The following is a 20818-nucleotide window of genomic DNA, read 5'->3' as shown; positions in this document are numbered from 1 at the left end:
GTAAAAAACTTTAAGGCTTACTTATGGGAATACCTTCAAACCCATATGCAAGTTACAGGAAGAAGGATGAGATATCAAAAGAAGAGTCAAACCCAGGTGGTAGCCAGGATGCTTTTTTCTATTTTATTTTTTGAGCTCATACAGACCTAGGTTAATGTTTTTCTGATCAGTTCTATTTTGTTTTGATCAACCATGGAGTTTTTAAACATTGCAATGGAGATTTCACCTGTGAAAAGCTCCAAGGCCTCTATTATTGTGTTATGTGTGCACACTTGTGTTATGTGTTGTATGTTATGTGTGCACACTTGTGTTATGTGTTGTATGTATGTGCGTATGTCCATATATCATTTATGAGAAGCGCTCATGAAAATTTAAAAAATGGATCCAAATATTTTTTATTCACGTGATTTAAACAGTTTAATTTAAATTGGGTATTGTTTCCTTTTCATTATATTTAATAATTCTGTTCAGGATAATGTAAATTGTTCAGAAAATTGTTTTCTTAGTGCCTGCTGGAATGCTACACAATTTTCTTTAGCCATCATTGCCAGAATTCCTACCTTCATCCCAGTGCCAGTGAAGACAAAAAAAGAATTTCCAGTATTACTGAAAACCAAATGAGACTTCAGAATTATAGCTACCATCATCATAGCTGTTGCTGTTTCTGCTGCTGCTACTACAGCTTCTGCAATAGCTATCACACGAACTGTACAACCTGGACTGTGTATCACTTCTATGCATTATGAATCTATTGAGACAACAAATTGTAACTCTTAATAGTACCAGGGTATCTTTGCTGATGGTGTCATTGGTGGTACAGTTTTTCCAAGGGTTTCTCTCTTGGAGTCATCATATGGCTTGGTATCGTGGCATTTTGTATCCTCTTCCTCCTTTTGCTTGTGGCAGGTTGTTTATGGTGTTTGTGTAAAAACCACTATGGTCATTATCCACAAGTATGGCTAAATAATGTTGGGCCGGTAGTCAAAGACGGGTAAGAATCAATTACAATGGTACCAACCTAAGACAGGAGGCTGACGATTTGAGGTCAGACCATCCAATGACGGTAAGGACCATATGTAGTATTGGACAACCTAAAACAGGCACAGTCCTTAAGCCACATACTTGTTGTTTAATAAAACAAAAGGGAGGAGATGTTGGGGATGCAAATCAAGTCAAGATGGCGCCTGGCAGTTTGCCAGGAGGAGTGATTTGTGAAGCAACGCCAGCGAGCCATTTAGATATTTAGATGGTGGGGATTCCTTATTGGCTGACTGCTGTATCTAGATGATGCTAATTGAGTAAAGCTGTATGTAATCAGTTAGATATATATACCTCTGCTGTCCTGCAATAAAGGGGCTCCCGCTCAATAAAGCAGTTCCCGCTTCAACCTTCAAGTTGCTTGTCACGTCCCGGTTATTTTGCCCAGCCGGACTGTGGCAATTTTCTATAGATATCAATTAGGTTTAACTGGTTTATTGTTTTTTCAAGTATTCTATATCTTTATTGGCGTACTGCCTAGTTGTTCTATCCCATAATAAAAGTAAGATACTAGGGGCTGGGGTTGTGGCTCAGTGGTAGAGCGCTCACCTAGCACATGGGAGGCCCTGGGTCCGATCCTCAGCACCACATATAAGTAAATAAAGATATTGTGTCTAACTACAACTAAAAAATATTTTTTAAAATGTAAGATATTACAGTCTTCAATATTTGAAAAGTTTTCTCTCTTCAATTGTTAGTTATTGCTTCATGTATTTTGGGATTATGTTATTGATTATATATGTTTTAATTTTATATCATTCTGATGAATTAACACTTTTTTATTATAAAATGTCCATCTTGATTTCTAGTAACGGTTTTTGTTTTAAAGTCTATCTTTCCTAACATTAATATAGCCACTATAATTCCTTGAAGTTACTATTTACATGGTATATCCCCCCTCCCATTCTTTTATTTAAAACCTGTTTATATCTTTGGATCTGAAGTGTATGTTCTGTATATGACACAGAGTTATTGGAACTTGTTATTCAGTCTAACAATCTATGCCTTTTGATTATTAATTCACTTTTAATGTATTGACACGGTTGGGTTTACATTTGTTGTTCTTTTTTCTTTCTTTCTTTTTTTTTTAACTGGAGACAGAACTCAGTGGCTCTACCACTGAGCCATCTCCAGGCTTTTTCATTTTTTAATTTGGGACAGGGTCTCGCTAAATTGCAAAGTCTGGCCTCAAACTTGCTATCCCCCTGCCTCAGTCTCCTGAGTAGATAGAATTATAGGCTGTGCACCACCACACCCTACATTTTCTTTGTTTTCTATGTCTTATGTCTTTTCTGTTGTTGCTCTTTTGTTACTCCTTTACTAAATCTTTTACAATGACTACTTTCAAATGTAATATTTAAATGCCAGCAATGACTTCTTGAATACATATTTTTGAGTTCTTCTCTTTTTGTGGGGAGTACTGGGGACTGAACCCAGGGCCCTTTACCAGTGAACTACATCACCAGCTCTTTCTATTTTGAGAGAGGGTCTCCATAAATTGCTGAAGCTGTCTTTGAACTTGCCATCCTCCTGTCGCAGGCTCCTGAGTTGCTGGGTTACAGGAATATGCAACTCTGCCTGGGTTTTTGTTTTGTTTTTGGTACTGGAGAATTGACAGCACAGGTGATTTACCACTGAGCTGCATTCCAGCCCTTTTTAATTTTTTGGAAACGGGGTCTTGCTGAATTGCTTAGGACCTCACTAAATTGCTGAGGCTTGCCTCAAACTTGCAATCCTCCTGCATCAGCCTCCCAAATTGCTGAGATTACAGTATGTATGCACCACCCCACCCCGCTGGCTCTTGAGTTAGTTTCTTAGTAGTTGCTCTGGGGTTTAACATTAGCATTTAAAATTTTTAATTTATTTAAAATCTAAAATTAATTTTAAAATTTATCACTTCTATCTCAAATGTATAGTAACTTCATTCCCATATGAAGGAATAGAGTTTCATAGGAATAATGTTTCATAGTTTGGTGATGTTCTGTAATACACATGACATATAAATTTATTAAAAACCCAACAATTAATTATTTTAATTATCTGCATAATTTTATGTTTTTTAAAGGCTTTTTTTTAGTTGTAGATGGGTACAATATCTTTATATTATTTATTTATGTGGTACTGAGGATCAAACCCAGAGCCTCATGCATGTGAGACAAGTGCTCTACCACTGAGCCACAATTCCAGCTTTAATTTTATTCTTATAAAGAAATGGAAACAAGAGAACAGTTGTATCCTAAGATGTGTCTGGGTATGTATCTCTTCACATTTATCCTACTTTATGAATTTCTTGGATGTTTGTTTATATTATATTTTTTTATTGAGAGCCACAGTTTAGTCAGAATGACGCCTGGCATTTTTGCCAGAGGGAATGGTTGAAAGGTGACCCTGCTCCAGCATTAGGGCGGCTCCTGCTGGGAATAGGGCAGATCCTGCTGCCTTTGGCACCCGCTACTTTGGAGTTCCCGTTGAGTTCTTTCGGGGTTCTGAGAGAATTGGCGAGCAGAGCCTGGTGGAGGCAGTGTGTTCCCAGGAAGTGTGTGTAGAGTGCTGGTGAGAGTTCGGGAATAAAGGTTGCTGTTTGAACCTACAAGGCTATTTTGTGCCCAGCCAGATTGCGGCAATTTTTCATTAAATTTGTGGAGTTTTAGCTATTATCTTTAGGTATTTTTTTTCCCCTCTTTCTTTTCCTTCTGGTATTTCTTTCATGCATGTGTTGCTACACACACAGTGGTATCCCATATTTCTCTGAGGATATATTTTTTTCTCCTCCTCCACCCTGTTCTTCAGATTATATAATCTCCACTGATCTTTCTTGAACTTCCAATTCAAGCCTCGTGTTGGGCCCTTATTGCAAATTTTTCATTTCTGTACTTTTCAACTCTAGGTTTTCAATTTGGTTATTTTTGTTTTGTTTTGAGTACCAGGAACTAAATCCAGGAGCACTTTGCCACTGAGCCAAATTCCCAGCACTTTCTATTTTTTTTTTGTTATTGTTTCAAACTATATATTTTCATTGTACCAACTTGGATACAGAAGATTGGTTATCATTGTGGTTGTTCACTTGTTTGTTTTGGTGACATGTCTAGACTAACTCAACAAAGTCCACTTTGCCTACAGTATGCACTTTCCAACAGTGCTCCTTAGAAGAAGTGGCTTTGGCATGCACACTGTCACTCTGCTTTCCTCCTCTTTCTCTCCAGGTATGATAGCCATATTTGTAGCAGGTTCTCTTTGTCTGTTTCCCTCATCTCCCTAAATTTTGGATGATTTGCCTTTGTTGATGTCACTTTCTGCTAATTACTAACTGACCACTCCAATGTTTTTTGGTTGGTTGGTTTGTGGTGCTGGGGATGAAACCCAGGATCTCACACATCACTACTACTGATCTAAATCCTCTAGTGTTTTTTTTTTTTTAATTTTTAGTTGTAGATGGGCAAATACCTTTATTTATTTATTTTTATGTGGTGCTGAGGATCAAACCCTGTGCCACACACATGGGCAAGCGCTTTACACTGAGCTACAACCCCACCCCACTCTAGTGTTTTTGGTAATCCCCTGAGGGATAAATTGTTCCCTGGTCTGATCCTGGTCATTTTTTATTTATAGGTGTGGTTGTTTTCACTGTGGAAATGTTCATAAAGTACCTCATTCTAGAAGTACTCCGAGGTGTTTTTTTTTTTTTTTTAACCCCTCCAGTGCTAGGGATTGAAACCATAGCTTCACATATGCTAGGCAAGTGCTCTATCACTGAGCTACACTTCTAATTCTCTGACGCTAATTTTTAAAGTCAGTATGATGCAGTTAACATAAATATAAGATAGAGTAATGCATGCAGGACAATCGGGATACACAAGTGTCATTTTTAGTGACAAAATACTGGGAACTATTGAGCCATTTCTTTAATTAAAACAATAACAAAACAGAAGCCAGTAAAGGGGTTTAAAAGGAACCTGGTAGTCGTATTTTCAGGAAATATGACTTTTCTTATTCAGACTGGTTGCTTTAATGAGAAAATGACTAATCAGAAGAGGCTGACCTTTATATTCAATCAGAATTAGCCTTACCATTTGTGCCTTTCAGGAAGGATCAAATAAGAAAATTGATTTGCCACGTTCTTTATATCATCTTAAAACTCTTGCCACTGGCTCTTCAGTGTCTGTTTCTCAAGGGAAGATCGAGTGATAGAGAATGTGAAGGCAATGATAGATAGTGTGTAAAAGTCTTCCAGCCCATTTGTCTTTCTTTTTCTTGCTTTCTTTTTTTTTTTTTTTTTTTTTTTTGGGTACTGGGGTGCTTAACCACTGAGCCACATCCCCAGCCCATTTTTCTATTTTATTTAGAAAGAGGGTCTTGCTGAATTGCTTAGGCTGGGGATGCTAAGTTACTGAGGCTGGCTTTGAACTCAAGATCCTCCTGGCTCAACCTCCTGAAGTGCTGGGACCAGCCCATTTTTCTCTCTGTTGAACTTAAAATGATGCTTACTAATGCCCTCCACTTTGCATAAGCCTGTCACCCTTAGCTAACTTCAGTGATTTCACTGAGCCTGTGATAATGTCATTAAAAGGAGAGAAAAGTGTTCCAACTGGAAATCCTGATCATTTGAAGGGATTTTGTGCCCTTATGGGAATAAACATTGGGCACTGGCTGGAGCTATATTTGTCTTTGTTCAGTGTAATACCATTAATAGGAGAAAACAAATTAATGCTAATTTACATAGGCTTAAGAGATTTATGTATTCTTGGCCAACATTCTCTTCTTTTGTGATCATTAGAGTGCTTGTTCCAATTTGGAAAAAAGAAATAACCTGCTTGGAAAATGAAGGAATAAATAACAGGCACACAGATTCTGTATGATCATTTCCTCATATCATACTATTTTACTTAACCTATGAAAGCAGAAGTGAAGACCAGAAATGACTAAAACTCTGGATTGGAGTGAGACAACAGAAATTAGTGAGATAATTTAGTTTTTATTCTGTTAATTAATCTTACTGCATTAGCATAGCTAGCTAATGTCCCCTTCACTTTCTGTTCCTTTTCTCCTTCCTACTCCTACTCTATTTCCTCACCACTCTGTTAACATTGCCGACTTTATCTCTAGGTCATATCTGGGTTCTCCCTTCACTCCAGCCACATGGGTTAATCTATACTATAGTTCCCACACTGCAGATAATGACATACAGCAGATTGAGCCTTAATCTAGTTTGCCTTTGAAATATAATTGCTTTGCTTTGATTTTTAAATAATATAAAAATTAATGTTGTGCCAGGCATGGTGGCACCTGCCTGTAATCCCATCTAAGGCAGGAGGATCACAAGTTTGAAGCCAGTCTCAGCAATTTAATGAGGCCCTCAGCAACTTGGAGAGACCCTGTATCAAAATAAAAAATATAAAGAGTGGGAGATATGGCTCAGTGGTTAAGTGTCTATAGGTTCAATTCCCTGTGCTCCCCACAACAAATGTTGTTCCCTGACAAAGGAAGCTCATTATTGATGCCAGGATATATATCCATACATTATCCTCTGGTTATTCTGAAATGCCCTCTCGAATGCAGTCCCCACCATGCCTGCCTGACTTCCCTGTTTCTCTTCGTACACTATAAACTTGTCTCTGCCACAAAGGCTTTTGTTCTTCCTTTTCCTCTGTACTCCTCTCTACTCCTGCTCTACAGTTTATACACAGTATCATGTTACTTTAATTTTCTTTTGACATATTTATAAGGCTGGGATTGTAATTAGTTCACCTCTGTGTCTCCTGTACCTAGCATAAGCACTCAATAACATCTGAACAGTATGACTTTGCTTCGTGTTCCTATCTATAAGACAAGGGTAAGAAAAATTCTTTACTTGAAATTGGAATAATTATTTAATTCTTAAAATGTAAAATTATGTGTGTTATGATTTAGATATGAGGTGTCCCTCTAAAAGCTCCTTTGTGAGACAACGTAAGAAAGTTTGAAAAAAGGTGAAATGACTGGGTTATGAGTGCTTTTAAAAATATTTTTTTAGTTGTAGATGGACACAATACCTTTATTTTATTTGTTTATTTTTATGTGGTTCAGGGGATTGAATCCAGTAATCCAGTGCCTCATGCATGCTAGGCAAGCATTCTACCACTGTGAGCCACAACCCCATCCCTGAGGGTTTTTTTTGTTGTTGTTGTTTTGTCTTGTTTTTAGTTGTAGGTGAATACAATACTTTTATTTTTATGTGGTGCTGAGTATTGAACCCAGTGCCTGAGCACTAATACTGAGCTACAACCGCAGCTCCTGGGTTATGAGAGTTTAACCCCATCAGTGCATTAATCCCCTAAGGGATTATCTCGGTGATAAATGTAGGCAAGGAGGTTGGGGCTGGAGGAGTTGGGTTGATGAGGGTATGCCTTTGGGGTTTATATCTCATCTGTGGTAAGGGGAGCTCTTTCTCTGCTTTTTGGTGCTATATCCTGAGCTTCTTTCCCCTGCCACACTCCGCCATGGCCATGATGTTCTGCATCATCTTGGGCCCAGAATAATAGAATTGGTTTCTATGGAATGAGACCTCTGAAACCGAGACCCAAATAAACTTTTCCTCCTCTAAAATTTTTCTCATCAGGTCATTTGGTCACAGCAGCAAAAAAGCTAACAAAAACAGTGGGATAGTCATACTCCTGTGATTCCCATGCCCCCACCCCAAAGTAAATTTGCCCAATGTTAATATAAAAAGCAGTAAAAAAAGAGGTTTATTCTAGTGACCCACACAAATGGACAGGTCAAAAATCAGAGAAGTCAACAGTAAAAAGAAAGAAGGAGAGAAATTATAAAACATTTAATTAAAGCCATGGAACACTAAAGAGGTATAAGAAAACTCAACATAATTAACTTTTATAGCCTTAATTAGTACCAGGAACCATGCCCTCTCCTTCCTTTCAAGAAAGTTGCAGTTCAGATATGATGATAGGAAACAAGCTAAGAAAGAAAAAAAAAAAAGCCAAATAGTACCTATTACATGCCAGTAAACAATAAAGAATAATTGCAATAGCACATGAGTGCTACCTCATCTTCTTTGAGAACCAGAAGAACCCACTTGTGTCTGGCTATACTGCAAGGCATAAAATAGACTAATAAAATGACACAGTGAAAGAGACTCCTTCAAAAAACAGAAATTTCATCTAGCAGTATCAACATTTAATGATGTTTGCACACCAAGTACGCTGCCACTAACAACAATTAAACATAAAATCTAAGCTACCCTTCAATTTGAAAAAAGCAAATCTTTTTGAAGCTGTCGTGTTCAATTGAAAATGTAAACCTATTAATAAAATCTCCCTGATCCAGTGGCTCACTCACCCAGCTTTGGGCCTCCTTCCGTAATCCAGTTCTCTCCCACAGCCTCTGGTGTGAACATCTCCCGCTCTCATTTCTCCATGACCTCCACCTAGTTCCTGTTGGACTCAGTATTTTCATATCGAATTTCTGTTGACCTCCAGTGAACTAAGCCATATACTATTTTAGGCCACTGATAAGTCAGGAGGAAAAGCAGAGCTGGTAGTGCATAGTGATTTCTGGCTGCCTAATTGTATATACAACGTCAATGGGAACACTCCAGAGATAAAGCTGCCTGTCAGTTTACCTGCACACTGTGCACAATGTATTACCTGCATACTGTGCACAATGATGTAACTTTCTTCTCTAGATAATAACAAATTATGAAGAAGCCTGTAACTAAATTGGCTCAGGGCTCCAGATACTGAGTCTTAAAGCAAAGCTACCATATTATGTGCCTAAAGAGCAGGAACCTTACCTTTTATTTTTCTTTCTTTTTTTCTTTTTTTTGTATCAGGGATTGAACTCAGGGCCATTTGACCACTGAGCCATATCCCAGCCCTATTTTGTATTTTATTTAGAGACAGGGTCTCACTGAGTTGCTTAGTGCCTGGCTTTTGCCGAGGGTGGCTTTGAACTTGCAATCCTCCTGCCTCGGCCTCCTGAGCTGCTGGTATTACAGGCGTGCACCACTGCGCCCAGCTTACCTTTTCTTTTTAATAGTTACAAAATTATAAGTATTGAACAAATAATAAGCCCGTAGCAATGTCCTTTTAAATACTAAAAGTCGATGACACCATAGAAGCAGAGCAGAGCAAGTCCTTATTTTCTGTTTCCCTTATTAATTTAAAGGTGACTTGAAAAGTTAATTCAGCTTGCTAAGCCATCCATTCACTTAAATCAAGCACAATTCTTAGGGAAGAGTTTAAGCTCTCATTTTACCAAACTTGGAATCTTTTAGGCAGAATCAGGGGATATAGAATTACTAGCTGGAAGTTACTCTGTATCATTAAGGTCGTTTTCATAAACTTTAATGTGTACATAAATTAGGTGGGGATTTTGTTAAAATGAATAATTCGTTTAGAAGGTTTAGGATTGGGCTTCAGATTCTGAATTTTACACCAATTTTCACATGTTGCTGCTTTTGCTGATCAACCCATTACGGTTTGAGAGGCAACAAATCTAGGCTAACATCCTTCTTTAATAAATGAAGCTCAAAGTGAAACGATTTAGTGATTTTATACTTGTTTATATATATATATATATATATATATATATATATATATATATATATTTTTTTTTTTTTTAATATTTATTTTTTAGGTGTAGATGGACACAATGCCTTTTTTTTTAATGTGGTGCTGAGGATCGAACCTGGGTTCCCCCCGTGCTAGGCGAGCGTTCTACCGCTGAACCACAATCCCGGCCCCTCAATATATTTTTCATTCTTTTTTAGTTGTATATGGACTCAATGCCTTTGTTTCCATGTGGTTCTAGGATCAAACCCATTGCCTCACACTTGAGGGGCAAGTGCTCTACTACTCCAGCCCCTCATTCTTTTTTTCTAGTGATTTTAAAAATTTGTTCTTATTAGTTATACATGGGGGTAGAATGTATGTTGACATATTATACATATATGGAGTATAACTTGCCATTATTCTGGTTGTACATGATATAGAATTATATTGTTTGTGTATTCATATGTCACATAACAAAGTAATGTCTGATTCATTTTATTGTTCCTATTCCCATTCCACTTCTCTTCCCTTATTCCCCCCTCCCTTTTTTCATTCTTTAGCATAATTTAAGAATAGCATGAATTTGAAACAGGAGCTGAATTTTTGGAAGGTGAGGAAAAAATTATGAAACTTGACAAAATTCTTAGTTTTGCTTTTTGTGTTTTATTTGTTTGCTTTCCAGGATTTAACAGCCATGTTAGCAATGTGTGCTGAATTCATTGTTATTTGAGGATCACTTTAGCCCACAAAAATTGTCACAATCAATAGGGTCACTGTATCACCACAGATCCATGGTAATGTTCTGAGGATCATGTCATGATATGCATTCTTTCCCATTTAGTCACCTTTTATTTAGCCTCAATTTTATATTTGAACTATATAGTAGTTTTAAAGATTCTGCTTCTGTTCAACAAGGCACTCTATCTCCTTTCTCCATCGCATAATAAGGAAGCAAGCTCAATATGAGAATAGAAACAGATTCTTTCTCTCCTTTCTGACTCAGTAATTTAAAACTACAACTTAGGGCTGGGGATGTGGCTCAAGCGGTAGCGCGCTCGCCTGGCATGCCTGCGGCCCGGGTTCGATCCTCAATACCAACAAAGATGTTGTGTCCGCCGAGAACTAAAAAATAAATAATAAAAAATCATTCTCTCTCTCTCTCTCTCTCTCTCTCTCTCTCTCTCTCTCTCCTCTCACTCTCTCTTAAAAAAAATTAAAAAAAATAAAGTTAAAAAAAAATAAAACTACAACTTAGAGTTCTCGAGAGTTTAATTTACTAGGTTGTAGGGACCAATTCTACTAATTTTCCTTATCCTTTTAAAATATCTAAAACCTTTTAGATAATGATATTAAGAAATTCTTTAAAATATGTGTACTAATTATTAGGGCACTGGTCTCTCCATTTCTCTAAGAAAGCAACATTTATTTTTTTTTGAGAGAGAGAATTTCATTATTTATTTCTCAGTTTTCAGTGGACACAACATCTTCATTTGTATGTGGTGCTGAGGATCGAACCCAGGCCGCACGAATGCCAAGCGAGCATGCTACCGCTTGAGCCACATCTCCAGCCCAGAAAGCAACATTTTCAAATCACTAGAACATTTCCAAATGAAAGATGGTGCTTCTTCTCCAAAGTCTCTTACTTTGAGAATACAAGCTGCTTTCTTACCCCAACTTCTAACCAGGCCTGACCTGCTTAGCTTCTGAGATCAGACAGCAGGCATGTTCCTGTGGCATGGTAGTAAACTAAATAGTTGTATATGTCTATGGGACGATATGAAACAAAATGAAACTTATGGTTAATAATTTTTTTTTTTTTTGTATCAGGGATTGAACCCTCTGAACTACATTCTCAGCCCTTTTTACGTCTTGCTAAGTTGCTAAGGGCCTCACTAAATAGCTGAGGCTGGCTTTGAATTTATAATCCTCCAGCCTCAGCTTCCTAGGTTGCTGGGAGTCTAGGTTTGTACCACCACATCCAGCTAATAACTTCTTATTTTAAAAAATGAATTGTTTGAATGCAGATAATATCAATAAATCTGCTGTATGTCCACTGGTACAAGGCTCTATATTTCATATAATAAACTATAAAATCTAATTTCTGCCCATACTTCTAGTTGAGGCAGCTTACTTGGGAAGGCCACACATAAAGCTGTGACTAATCAAATAACATTTAACATTATATAACAATCCAAAGCAATAGAGAAATACCAAACAATTTGTTGTTAGTTTTGTGTAAGGGAAAGTAGGACCTATAGAAATTCAGAGAAAGGAGTAATTATGTAGAGTTAGGGCAGAGTTTGTGTGTGTGTGTGTGTGTGTGTGTGTGTGTGTGTGTGTTTGTTTTAATCTCTGATAACGGTTATCTCAGAAGATAAGCATGGTATGAAACAGAAGCAGTTGTCTTTCATCTAGAAAGGACTTTCATCAGGACTAACTGAAAAAAAAATGTTTTATCAAGACCTAAAAAACTCTTTTGTTAACTTTTAACAATCAGAATGTAATTTCAAAGGCAGCTAGAACCCTCATTTGACATAAAATAGGTTACCAGCTGCTATTTAGCTTTTCAAGGTCCACTCTAAAACCCATTCTATTTTAGTAATATAAAATTCTAGGATCTCTTGGGAACTTATGGTTTGAAAAGGTCACCAGGTTGTCAGCTTCATGTACAAAGCTTTCCTACCACCAAACGGAGTCTAACATTTGGTATTTGTTGGTTGATATTAGAAATCTCTAGTCAGCTTTTCATTCACTGAATGTTTATTAAACATTTATCATGTCCTAGGACTTTTTATGTTTTATGCTAGACATGAAAGTAGAAAATAAAAACCTTGCCCTCAAGGAGTTTACAGAAGCAGACTTGTATCAATATTTATTTAAAAACATGTGACTATTCAATGATGAAGAGTAGTTTAGCTGTTGTTTTGAACAAATAATGTTGGGACAATTTGACATCCCCCTACAAAGGAGTAAAGGTGGACCTTTACCTAAACCATTTACAAAAATTAACTCCAAATGGATCAGAGACCTAAATGTAAGAGCTAAAACTATAACATGCTTAGAAGAAAACAGTAGTAAATCTTTATGACCTTGAATTAGGCAATGGTTTCTTAAATATGACACCAAAACCACAAATAATAAAAGAGAAGATAAATAAACTGGATTTGATCAAAATTAAAAATGCTAGTGGATCAAGGAAACATTAAGGAAGTCACCCTGGGCTGGGGATGTGGTTCAACAGCAGAGTGCTTGTCTGCTTGTCCAGTATGTAGAAAGCTCAGGGTTAATTCCAGCACACACACACATACACACGTGTGCACACAAAAGCATCCCATAGAATGAGAGAAACATTTAAAATTTGTATATCTAATAAGGGACTAGTATGCAGAATATAGAACTAACTCTTACAGTTAAACAATAAAAACACAACTCAATTTGTTTTTATTGGGAAAAGATTTGAATAGATGTTTCTCAAAAGAAAATATACAAATAGACAATGAAATATAAAGATAGTCACCATGGAACTGCAAATAAAAATCATAATAAGTCAAATATAGTGGCACATGCCTGTAATCCCAATGACTCAGGAGACTGAGGCAGGAGGATTCCAAGTTTGAGGTAAGTCTGTCCCCACTTTCCCAAAAAAAAGTCCCTGCAGTAAGAGCTCATTTGCATCACTTATACCTAGTTCACTGCAGTTACAGAACACTTTAGCATACACTATCACACTTAGGTCAGTTGATTTCTCCCAGTAAACTCACCTGGTAGAGATCAGTGTTAGCTCTGCTTTAGTGATCAGAGGTTAAATAAATTGCCTAAGAGCATCTAGCTGAAAATCCAGCCAGTTAAAAACTCAGGGTTTTAACTCTAAAATGGAAGTACTGCCCATCAGTCTACATGGAACTAGACAAACATTCACACACACACACACACACACACCAGTTCCCCACCCCCAAATATTGAACTACCTGGAAAATGTTCCATATATGTTACAGAGTAGATTGCTTCTGGGCTTTTACAAATGCCATTTTGAAACAGGAAATTTACTGTAGATTAAATAGTAAAGAAAATTATCAGCGTTTTATTGTTTGAATGTATTTCCACAGAGCTACTTCAAGGAAGTAACAATTGTTTCTCAAAATAAGTATGCCAATATTACACAAATTATTTGATTAAAGTTATATATAGCCAGGCATGGTGGCACTTGCCTATAATCCCAGCAGCTCAGAAGGTTGAAGCTGGAGGATTGCAAATTCAAAGCCAGCCTCAGCAACTTACGAGACCCTGTCTCAAAATAAAAAAAATTAAAAGGGCCAGGGATGTGGTTCAGGTGGTTAAGTACCCCAGGTTCAATCCCTGGTACCAAGGGGAAAAAAAGCTATATAAATATGTAATGTATATTTATTTAAATCATTATAGCAGAAATCATTCTGAAATCAATGTATATCATACTGTGCTTTGTATGCAGTGTGCAGTATACATACTACAGCAATAATTCACATGACAAAATTAATCTATTTAAAGTATATTTTTACTATATTCACATTATTGTGCAACCCTCATCGCTACTGAATTTCAGCATATATTTGTCACCCACCAAAACATCCCACACTAATTTTGTCACTCCCCATTCTCTATAGATTTGCCTATTCTGGGCATTTAATATAAACAGAATCATAAATAATGTGGCCTTTAAAGAAGTAACATCATTTATTCAATACATATTTATTGAGTACTTAGTGTTTTAAGAAGCAGGAATACAGCAGTGACCAAAACATGGTGCTTACAACCTGGAGGTTGGTGAGAAGAGTAAATAAATAAACAAATATGTGTATAATATCATATCTGTTGAATCAGTGTGCTATAAAGAAAAAATTATGGGATATGGAAGGAAAGTGACAAGAGGACCATGTTAGGTCGGTGGTAAAGGAGTACTCTCTGAGATGGCTGAACAAAAGTTTTTATGAAGTAAAGAGATGAGACCAATGTGAAAGCCATTATAGAACAAGAGCTAATGAGAAAAAGGAGGCCAGGGTGGCTGGAGTAGAAGGAGCCAGGAAACTCACACAGGGCCTCATAGGCTCATGGTGAGAAATCAGGGCTTCACTTAATAGTGATGGAAAGACAATGCAGGATTTTTAAAAATGTTTTTATTTACTCTTTTCTTTTTTTATGTAAATTTTTAAAATTTATATATGATAGCAGAGTGCATTACAATTCTTATTACATATATGGAGCATATTTTTTCGTATCTCTGGTTGTATACATAGTATATTCACACCAGTTCGTGTCTTCATACATGTACTTTGGATAGTAATGATCATCACATTCCACCATCATTAATTACCCCATGCCCACTCCTTTCCCCTCCAACCCCTCTGTCCTACCTAGAGTTCGTCTATTCCTTCCATACGCCTGCTCCCTATCCCACTATGAATCAGCCTCCTTATATCAAAGAAAACATTCGGCATTTGGTTTTTTGGGATTGGCTAACTTCACTTAGCATTATCTTCTCTAACTCCATCCATTTACCTGCAAATGCCATGATTTTATTCTCTTTTATTGCTGAGTAATATTCCATTGTGTATATATGCCACATTTTTTATTTTTTATTTTTTTTTAAAGAGAGAGTGAGAGAGGAGAGAGAGAGAGAGAGAGAGAGAGAGAGAGAGAGAGAGAGAGAGAATTTTTAACATTTATTTTTTAGTTCTCGGCGGACACAACATCTTTGTTGGTATGTGGTGCTGAGGATCGAACCCGGGTCGCACGCATGCCAGGCGAGCGCGCTACCGCTGAGCCACATCTCCAGCCCCCTATATGCCACATTTTTTAATCCACTCAACTATTGAAGGACATCTAGGTTGGTTCCACAGTTTAGCTATTGTGAATTGTGCTGCTATAAACATTGATGTGGCTGTGTTCCTGTAGTATGCTGTTTTTAAGTCCTTTGGGTATAGATCGACAATGCAGGATTTTAGCAGAACAGTGACAAGTGTGATTTATATTTTCTCTATAGGTTGCTGCATGGACAACAGACTGTAGGGAACTAAGAATGAAGGCAGGGTGATCTGTCAGGAGTATATTGCTGTAGTTTAGGAGAGAGAAAGGTGGCCTGATCTATATTGATGACAGTGGAGGTAGTAAGAAATGACAAATCTGATTTGTATTTTGGTGGTGTATCATGGTCTTGTGGCCAGAAATGAGGTGGAACTGACAGGATTGCAAGGAGTCCACAGCACAGTGAGTTGGCAGAACCAGGATTCAGATTTGTTTGATTCTAAAGCCCTACTTACAAAAAGTCCCCTAGGCTGATGCAATGCTAAGCAAACACTAAGCATCAAAGCAGAATGGGAAGGACCATACGCAGCACCACAAGTATTTCTCGAGCACCAACACACTTGTTCTAAGGTCTTGTGGCATATGGCCCAAAACTCTGGACTGGATGGATAGAAGGTGCAAATTCAAATTCTGCATGTGCTACGGATTGTTCCTCCATGTGGATTCCATGACTTCTAAAGGCCCTTTCAGCTTTAGTGCTCTCTGTTGCACCATTCAGCACCTGGAGGGATAGCCACTGTGTACAGTGCCACTCATTGATACAGAGAGATAAGAATGATAAGCATAGAATTGTTACAAGAGTAGGTAAGAGGTGGCAGCACTACAGGTTATGTTTCTGGTTTTCAATACTATTCAATTAAGTTTGATTTTATCATATTACTTTTTCAATTTAGCGAAAGCATTTGGTTTTAGCATTTTACTTTAAAGAAAAAGATAAAGCAATTCTATGTATTGTGCCACTCCAACTTACAGGATATAATAAAATTTTATGCCTCATTCATCCAAATATCCAAGTGTTAATCATCTCAAAAAAGTATTTTGTGTACATTTAATGACGTTTATTGAGCAAATCTGGATGGAGGAAGACCCTGGTGAAAAGTTTAAAAGAAAAAAAAACAACTTTTTTTTGGAGTTTACAATTTAGCCTTTTTGGATTTTATAACAATCTTGCAAGGTATTATTGTCCTCCCTTTTGTTCACATTATAAAATAAAAATTGGTGCAGTTAAATCACTTGCACAAGGTGGCTCATTTGGTAAAATAGAAAGCTCAGTATCCAAATCTGGGTCCGCTGGACTTTCTTTCTCACTACCTGGGATTCTGTGACAGCAATCATGGTCTAGGTGGGGCCCAGGACAGGGCACGTCCTATATTAACTACTCTGAAAGGGTGAACAGTGATCTAGAATAGGGGTCAGGAAATTTTCCATAAAGGACCGGATAGTACAGTATGTTTATTGGCTCTGTGGGTTGTTAGTGTCTGTCACAGCGAGACTCAACTCTGCCTTTGCAGCCCATCAGTCATAGACAATACATAAAGGAACAAGCAGGGCTATATTCCAAAAGGATTTTACTTATGGATAGCGGAATTTGAATTTCATGTAATTTTCACAGTTTTATCACACAATATTATTCTTCTTTTGATTTTTCCCTCAATTACCAGAAAATATAAAAGGCATTTTTACCTTGATGGTTGTTCAAAAACAGGTTGCAGGCTGGATTTAGCCTTTGGGCTGCAGTATGCCAACCTCTGATCTAATGTCAAGACTAGTGCTGTTCAATAACACTTTCTGGGATGATGGAAATGTTTTAATCTGCATTGTCCTATACAGTAGCGGCTAACTACATGCAGATATTGAGCACTCAAAATATGACCAGTGTGACCAAGGAACTAAAATTTTGTTATAATTTTTTTAAGACAGGGTCTAACTATGTTACCCAAGCTGTTCTTGAACTTCTTTTTTTTTTTTTTAAATATTTTTTAGTTGTTGATAGACCTTTATTTTATTCATTTACTTATACATGGTACTGAGAATCGAACCCAGTACCTCATACATATCAGGCAAGCACTCTACCACTGAGCCATAATCCCAGCCCTGTTCTTGAACTTCTGGGCTTAATTTATCTTCCTCCCTCAGCCTTCCCAGTAGCTGGGACTACAGGGGCATACCACTGTGTCTGATTTGGGACTAAATTTTAACTCAGCCCTCCTTTCCATTCCTGTTGCCCTTATCATTTCTTTAAGAGTTAATGCAGTTTCTCAACTAGTCTCCCTGTCTCCTATTTTACTTTCTTTCCAATCCATCCTGCACAAAGCTAAAGAGATTTTCCTAAAATCTTTTAGGATCCTAGCTCTTCTCCAAGGTACTATTACTCCAAAGTAACAATTCATATGATCTTTTGGAAATTCAACCTGTCATCATGCCACATCCACATTTTCCTTAAGAAAGGAAACAAAGAGGTTGAATACTTTCCTCTTGTTTGATCAGATAAGTCATAGTTAAGTTTCTTGAAAGTTGTCCATCACACTTGTTCTCCTCTGTTTCATAGTGGCTTGCTGAATAATGTAGTGAAGGAAATTTGGCTTTGTAGATGGAGAGCTATTTAAGCTAAGGACACCATTTCTGGTATATGTTAGCAGTCAGGAAAGGTACCTAATTACCTTGAGCCTCACTTGAAATTAATGTGACTTCAGTGCTAAATGAGAATGATGATAATTATATTACAGAGTTGTTGTGAAGATCAACAAATGAGTTAGGTGGAAGTCTTTTGCAGTGAGTAAGAAGCTATACAAATGTTAGTTGTTGTAATAAACAGAGTCTTTAAATGGTTCTAAAAATCAATAATGATCTAATTTTACCTAATGTATTTTCTCATTTTGAAAGCCAATCTGCATGAGGCCACAAAAGTATATAGGCTTTCAGTATCCAAAGGAAAGGGGGATGAAAAAGAATTCTGGCCTATTCAAATACCCTTGGGTTGTGTATTAGTCTTAGGTCTAAGATGGTGCTTTCTTGCACTTCTGTTTTTCTAAACAATAATTTCAGCAATAAATATTAATAGACAGTTGATTCTAGAGAGATGAATGACAATGACATCATATCAAATCAGAAGGAAAAAGTATTAATAATTTTAAGCATCTAAGGGGCTTTTCAAAGTATCTTTCTCAGTGAGTTCTAGTAGGAAGTGAACTGCTATTAGTCAGGAAGAAGATAAAAAAACAAAACAAAACAAATGATGTTATCAAATAAGAAAAGGGACAGCTTAAGTTCACATAAGTATTTTTTTCCCTTCCTTAAGCACATCCCAGAACACAGGATTTCTAAGGATAAGTATACTTTTCATTGGAGCACATTACACTTTTAAGATGAATTTACACCAATACCTCATTCTTAGTTCTTGAAATCAGCATGACTCTGCTGTCCTACCAATACAAGAGACATCCTTGCCAGGCACGGTTGCATAGACCTATATTTTCTAGCTACTCTAGAGGCTGACTCAGGAGGATGCAAGTTCCAGGCCAGCCTGGGCAGCTTTGGGAGGTGGGTCTCAAAAACAACAACAAAAAAGGCCTGGGGATGTGGCTCAAGGGGTAGTGCGCTCGCCTGGCATGCGTGCGGCCAGGGTTCCATCCTCAGCACCACATACAAACAAAGATGTTGTGTCCACGGAAAACTTAAAACAAAAATAATAGTAAATATTAAAATTCTCTCTCTTAAAAAAAAGGACTGGGGATTTAGCTTAGTGATGGTGAGTCTCTGGGTTCAATACAGCAAAACAAACAAAAACAAAAAATCTATTGTTTATGATCCATATTCTTTTTTCTACAAAGAGTAGTAAAGATTTTTTTTTTTGTTCTTTGAATTTAAGGTTTCCAAAGAGATTGATGGGTCTGTTCCAAAGCACTAATGTCTATAAAAACCACTCACTCTCCAGATTGACTTATTTCCAGGAACACGTCTTTACTATTTTATAGTTATAGTTAATATTTTACTCATCTTTATATGTTTGTCTCACCCCGCCTCAGAGGAGTTGGCATATAGTAAAATGTACTAGCAAGCTAGCAGCCTTTCTTGTTTGTGTCCCATGCTATTCAAGTCTGCACTCAAGCGCTCACTAAGCCCACTAAGCGCTCACTTAAACTCTCGTGGAAGAATTTATTTCTTAACCACCCACTCACCAGCATCTAAACATCACCTTTGAACCCGGTAGAGTGACCGCTGGGTAGGACCACCAAACTCAAGCGTGTCCCAGGCCAACAAGCCCCATGGTAGCAGCACCGAATTTCCTTTCTCTCTGAGACCTCAGCATCTTCGTGGGTATTTTCTTTCGAGACCCTCTTTGCGTATTTGTGCAGATATTCTTCAAATATTTAACTTAACAGTCTACGCAGAACTTATACCTTTCTAAGAGGAAGATCCCGGGCAAGAGAAAGTAAAAGCTTGCAAATGAGATAGTGGAAAATAAGGTGGAGAAACCTAGTCACTTCAGAGACAGCAGGAGCTGACGTGGGCGGGGTATTAGCAGCTGAGGACCCCACGTGACCCTAGGGGCCGACCCCGCCTCTCTGTCCGCCGCTGGGGGGCGCATGCGCAGCCCGTGCTAGTGATGGAGGAGAGAAGATGGCGGAAGCGGAGTGAGTGACTTGCTGGTGACTGATGTCGTAACCGGGGGCGAGTGGGGGCAGCGACACGTTCCTCAGTAGAAGAGCTCAGGGCTCTTTCGCTAGCAGTGCATGGAAGGGAAACCTGAGAACTACATTATTCTGCTGGTGCCTGCTTGGCCCTAGTCGGGGGGCGGAGGTGAACTGAAGGGTCCAGTTGCCCTGCAGGCGGGAGCGCCGCTTCTGCTGTCTGGACCGGGTCGGCCGAGCCCTGAGCGCACGGTCACCCCTGAGGCCCTGTCCTCTAGGGTTCTCCAGGAAACAGATTCCTGTGGGCCCCTCAGGTGCTGTCATCCCTTCAAGTGGGCCCTGCGGGCCTCGTACGCCAGGGGCCCGCGGAGGCTGGGTAGGGCAGGGCGGGCACTGCCAGGCCTCCTTCGTGCTACCATCCTTCCGCTCCGGCGCCTCCCCGCTCTCAGCTGGAGAACGAGAGACCCAGCTGCCCACTGCCCTCCCGCGGTGGGGTAGGGCGAGGGCTAAGTGTCTTGGCGCGGGCCTGAGGGCGGCGGAGGTTGCTGCTCTCTGTTGAGACTGAAAACACCCCGAAGGAAAGACCTTTCCCTCGGGTCTCTGGCTGCAGGGTTGCTGTCTCCCTAGAGGGCCACATTCTTGTGTGGCAGTGTGATGGTATGCTTAGGTAGCGACTCTAAAACTTAAATATTTCTCGGGTAGGCCTCTTGTATACCAGAACTGCAGTGTATTTTGCAGGTATTTATATGCACAGACGGTGGAGTTACC

The 20818-nt window shown here is 38.4% G+C and overlaps 1 protein-coding gene across 4 annotated transcripts in view; it reads left to right on the top strand.

Moving 5' to 3' along the window:
* Positions 1–20021: 20021 nt before the first annotated feature.
* The window catches only part of Phc3 (polyhomeotic homolog 3), a 71619-nt gene continuing 70822 nt past the window's right edge, over positions 20022–20818 (top strand). For all 4 annotated transcript variants that reach the window (XM_077795312.1, XM_077795311.1, XM_026395001.2 and 1 more), the window contains exon 1: positions 20022–20053. In XM_077795312.1, coding sequence (XP_077651438.1) covers positions 20040–20053 — 14 coding nt within the window. In that variant the 5' untranslated portion in view covers positions 20022–20039. The remainder of the gene's footprint in view (positions 20054–20818) is intronic.

The sequence above is a fragment of the Urocitellus parryii genome, chromosome 2, assembly GCF_045843805.1.
Source record: "Urocitellus parryii isolate mUroPar1 chromosome 2, mUroPar1.hap1, whole genome shotgun sequence".
Taxonomy (NCBI): Eukaryota; Metazoa; Chordata; class Mammalia; order Rodentia; family Sciuridae; genus Urocitellus; species Urocitellus parryii.
This window is presented reverse-complemented; position numbering and strand designations above follow the sequence as displayed.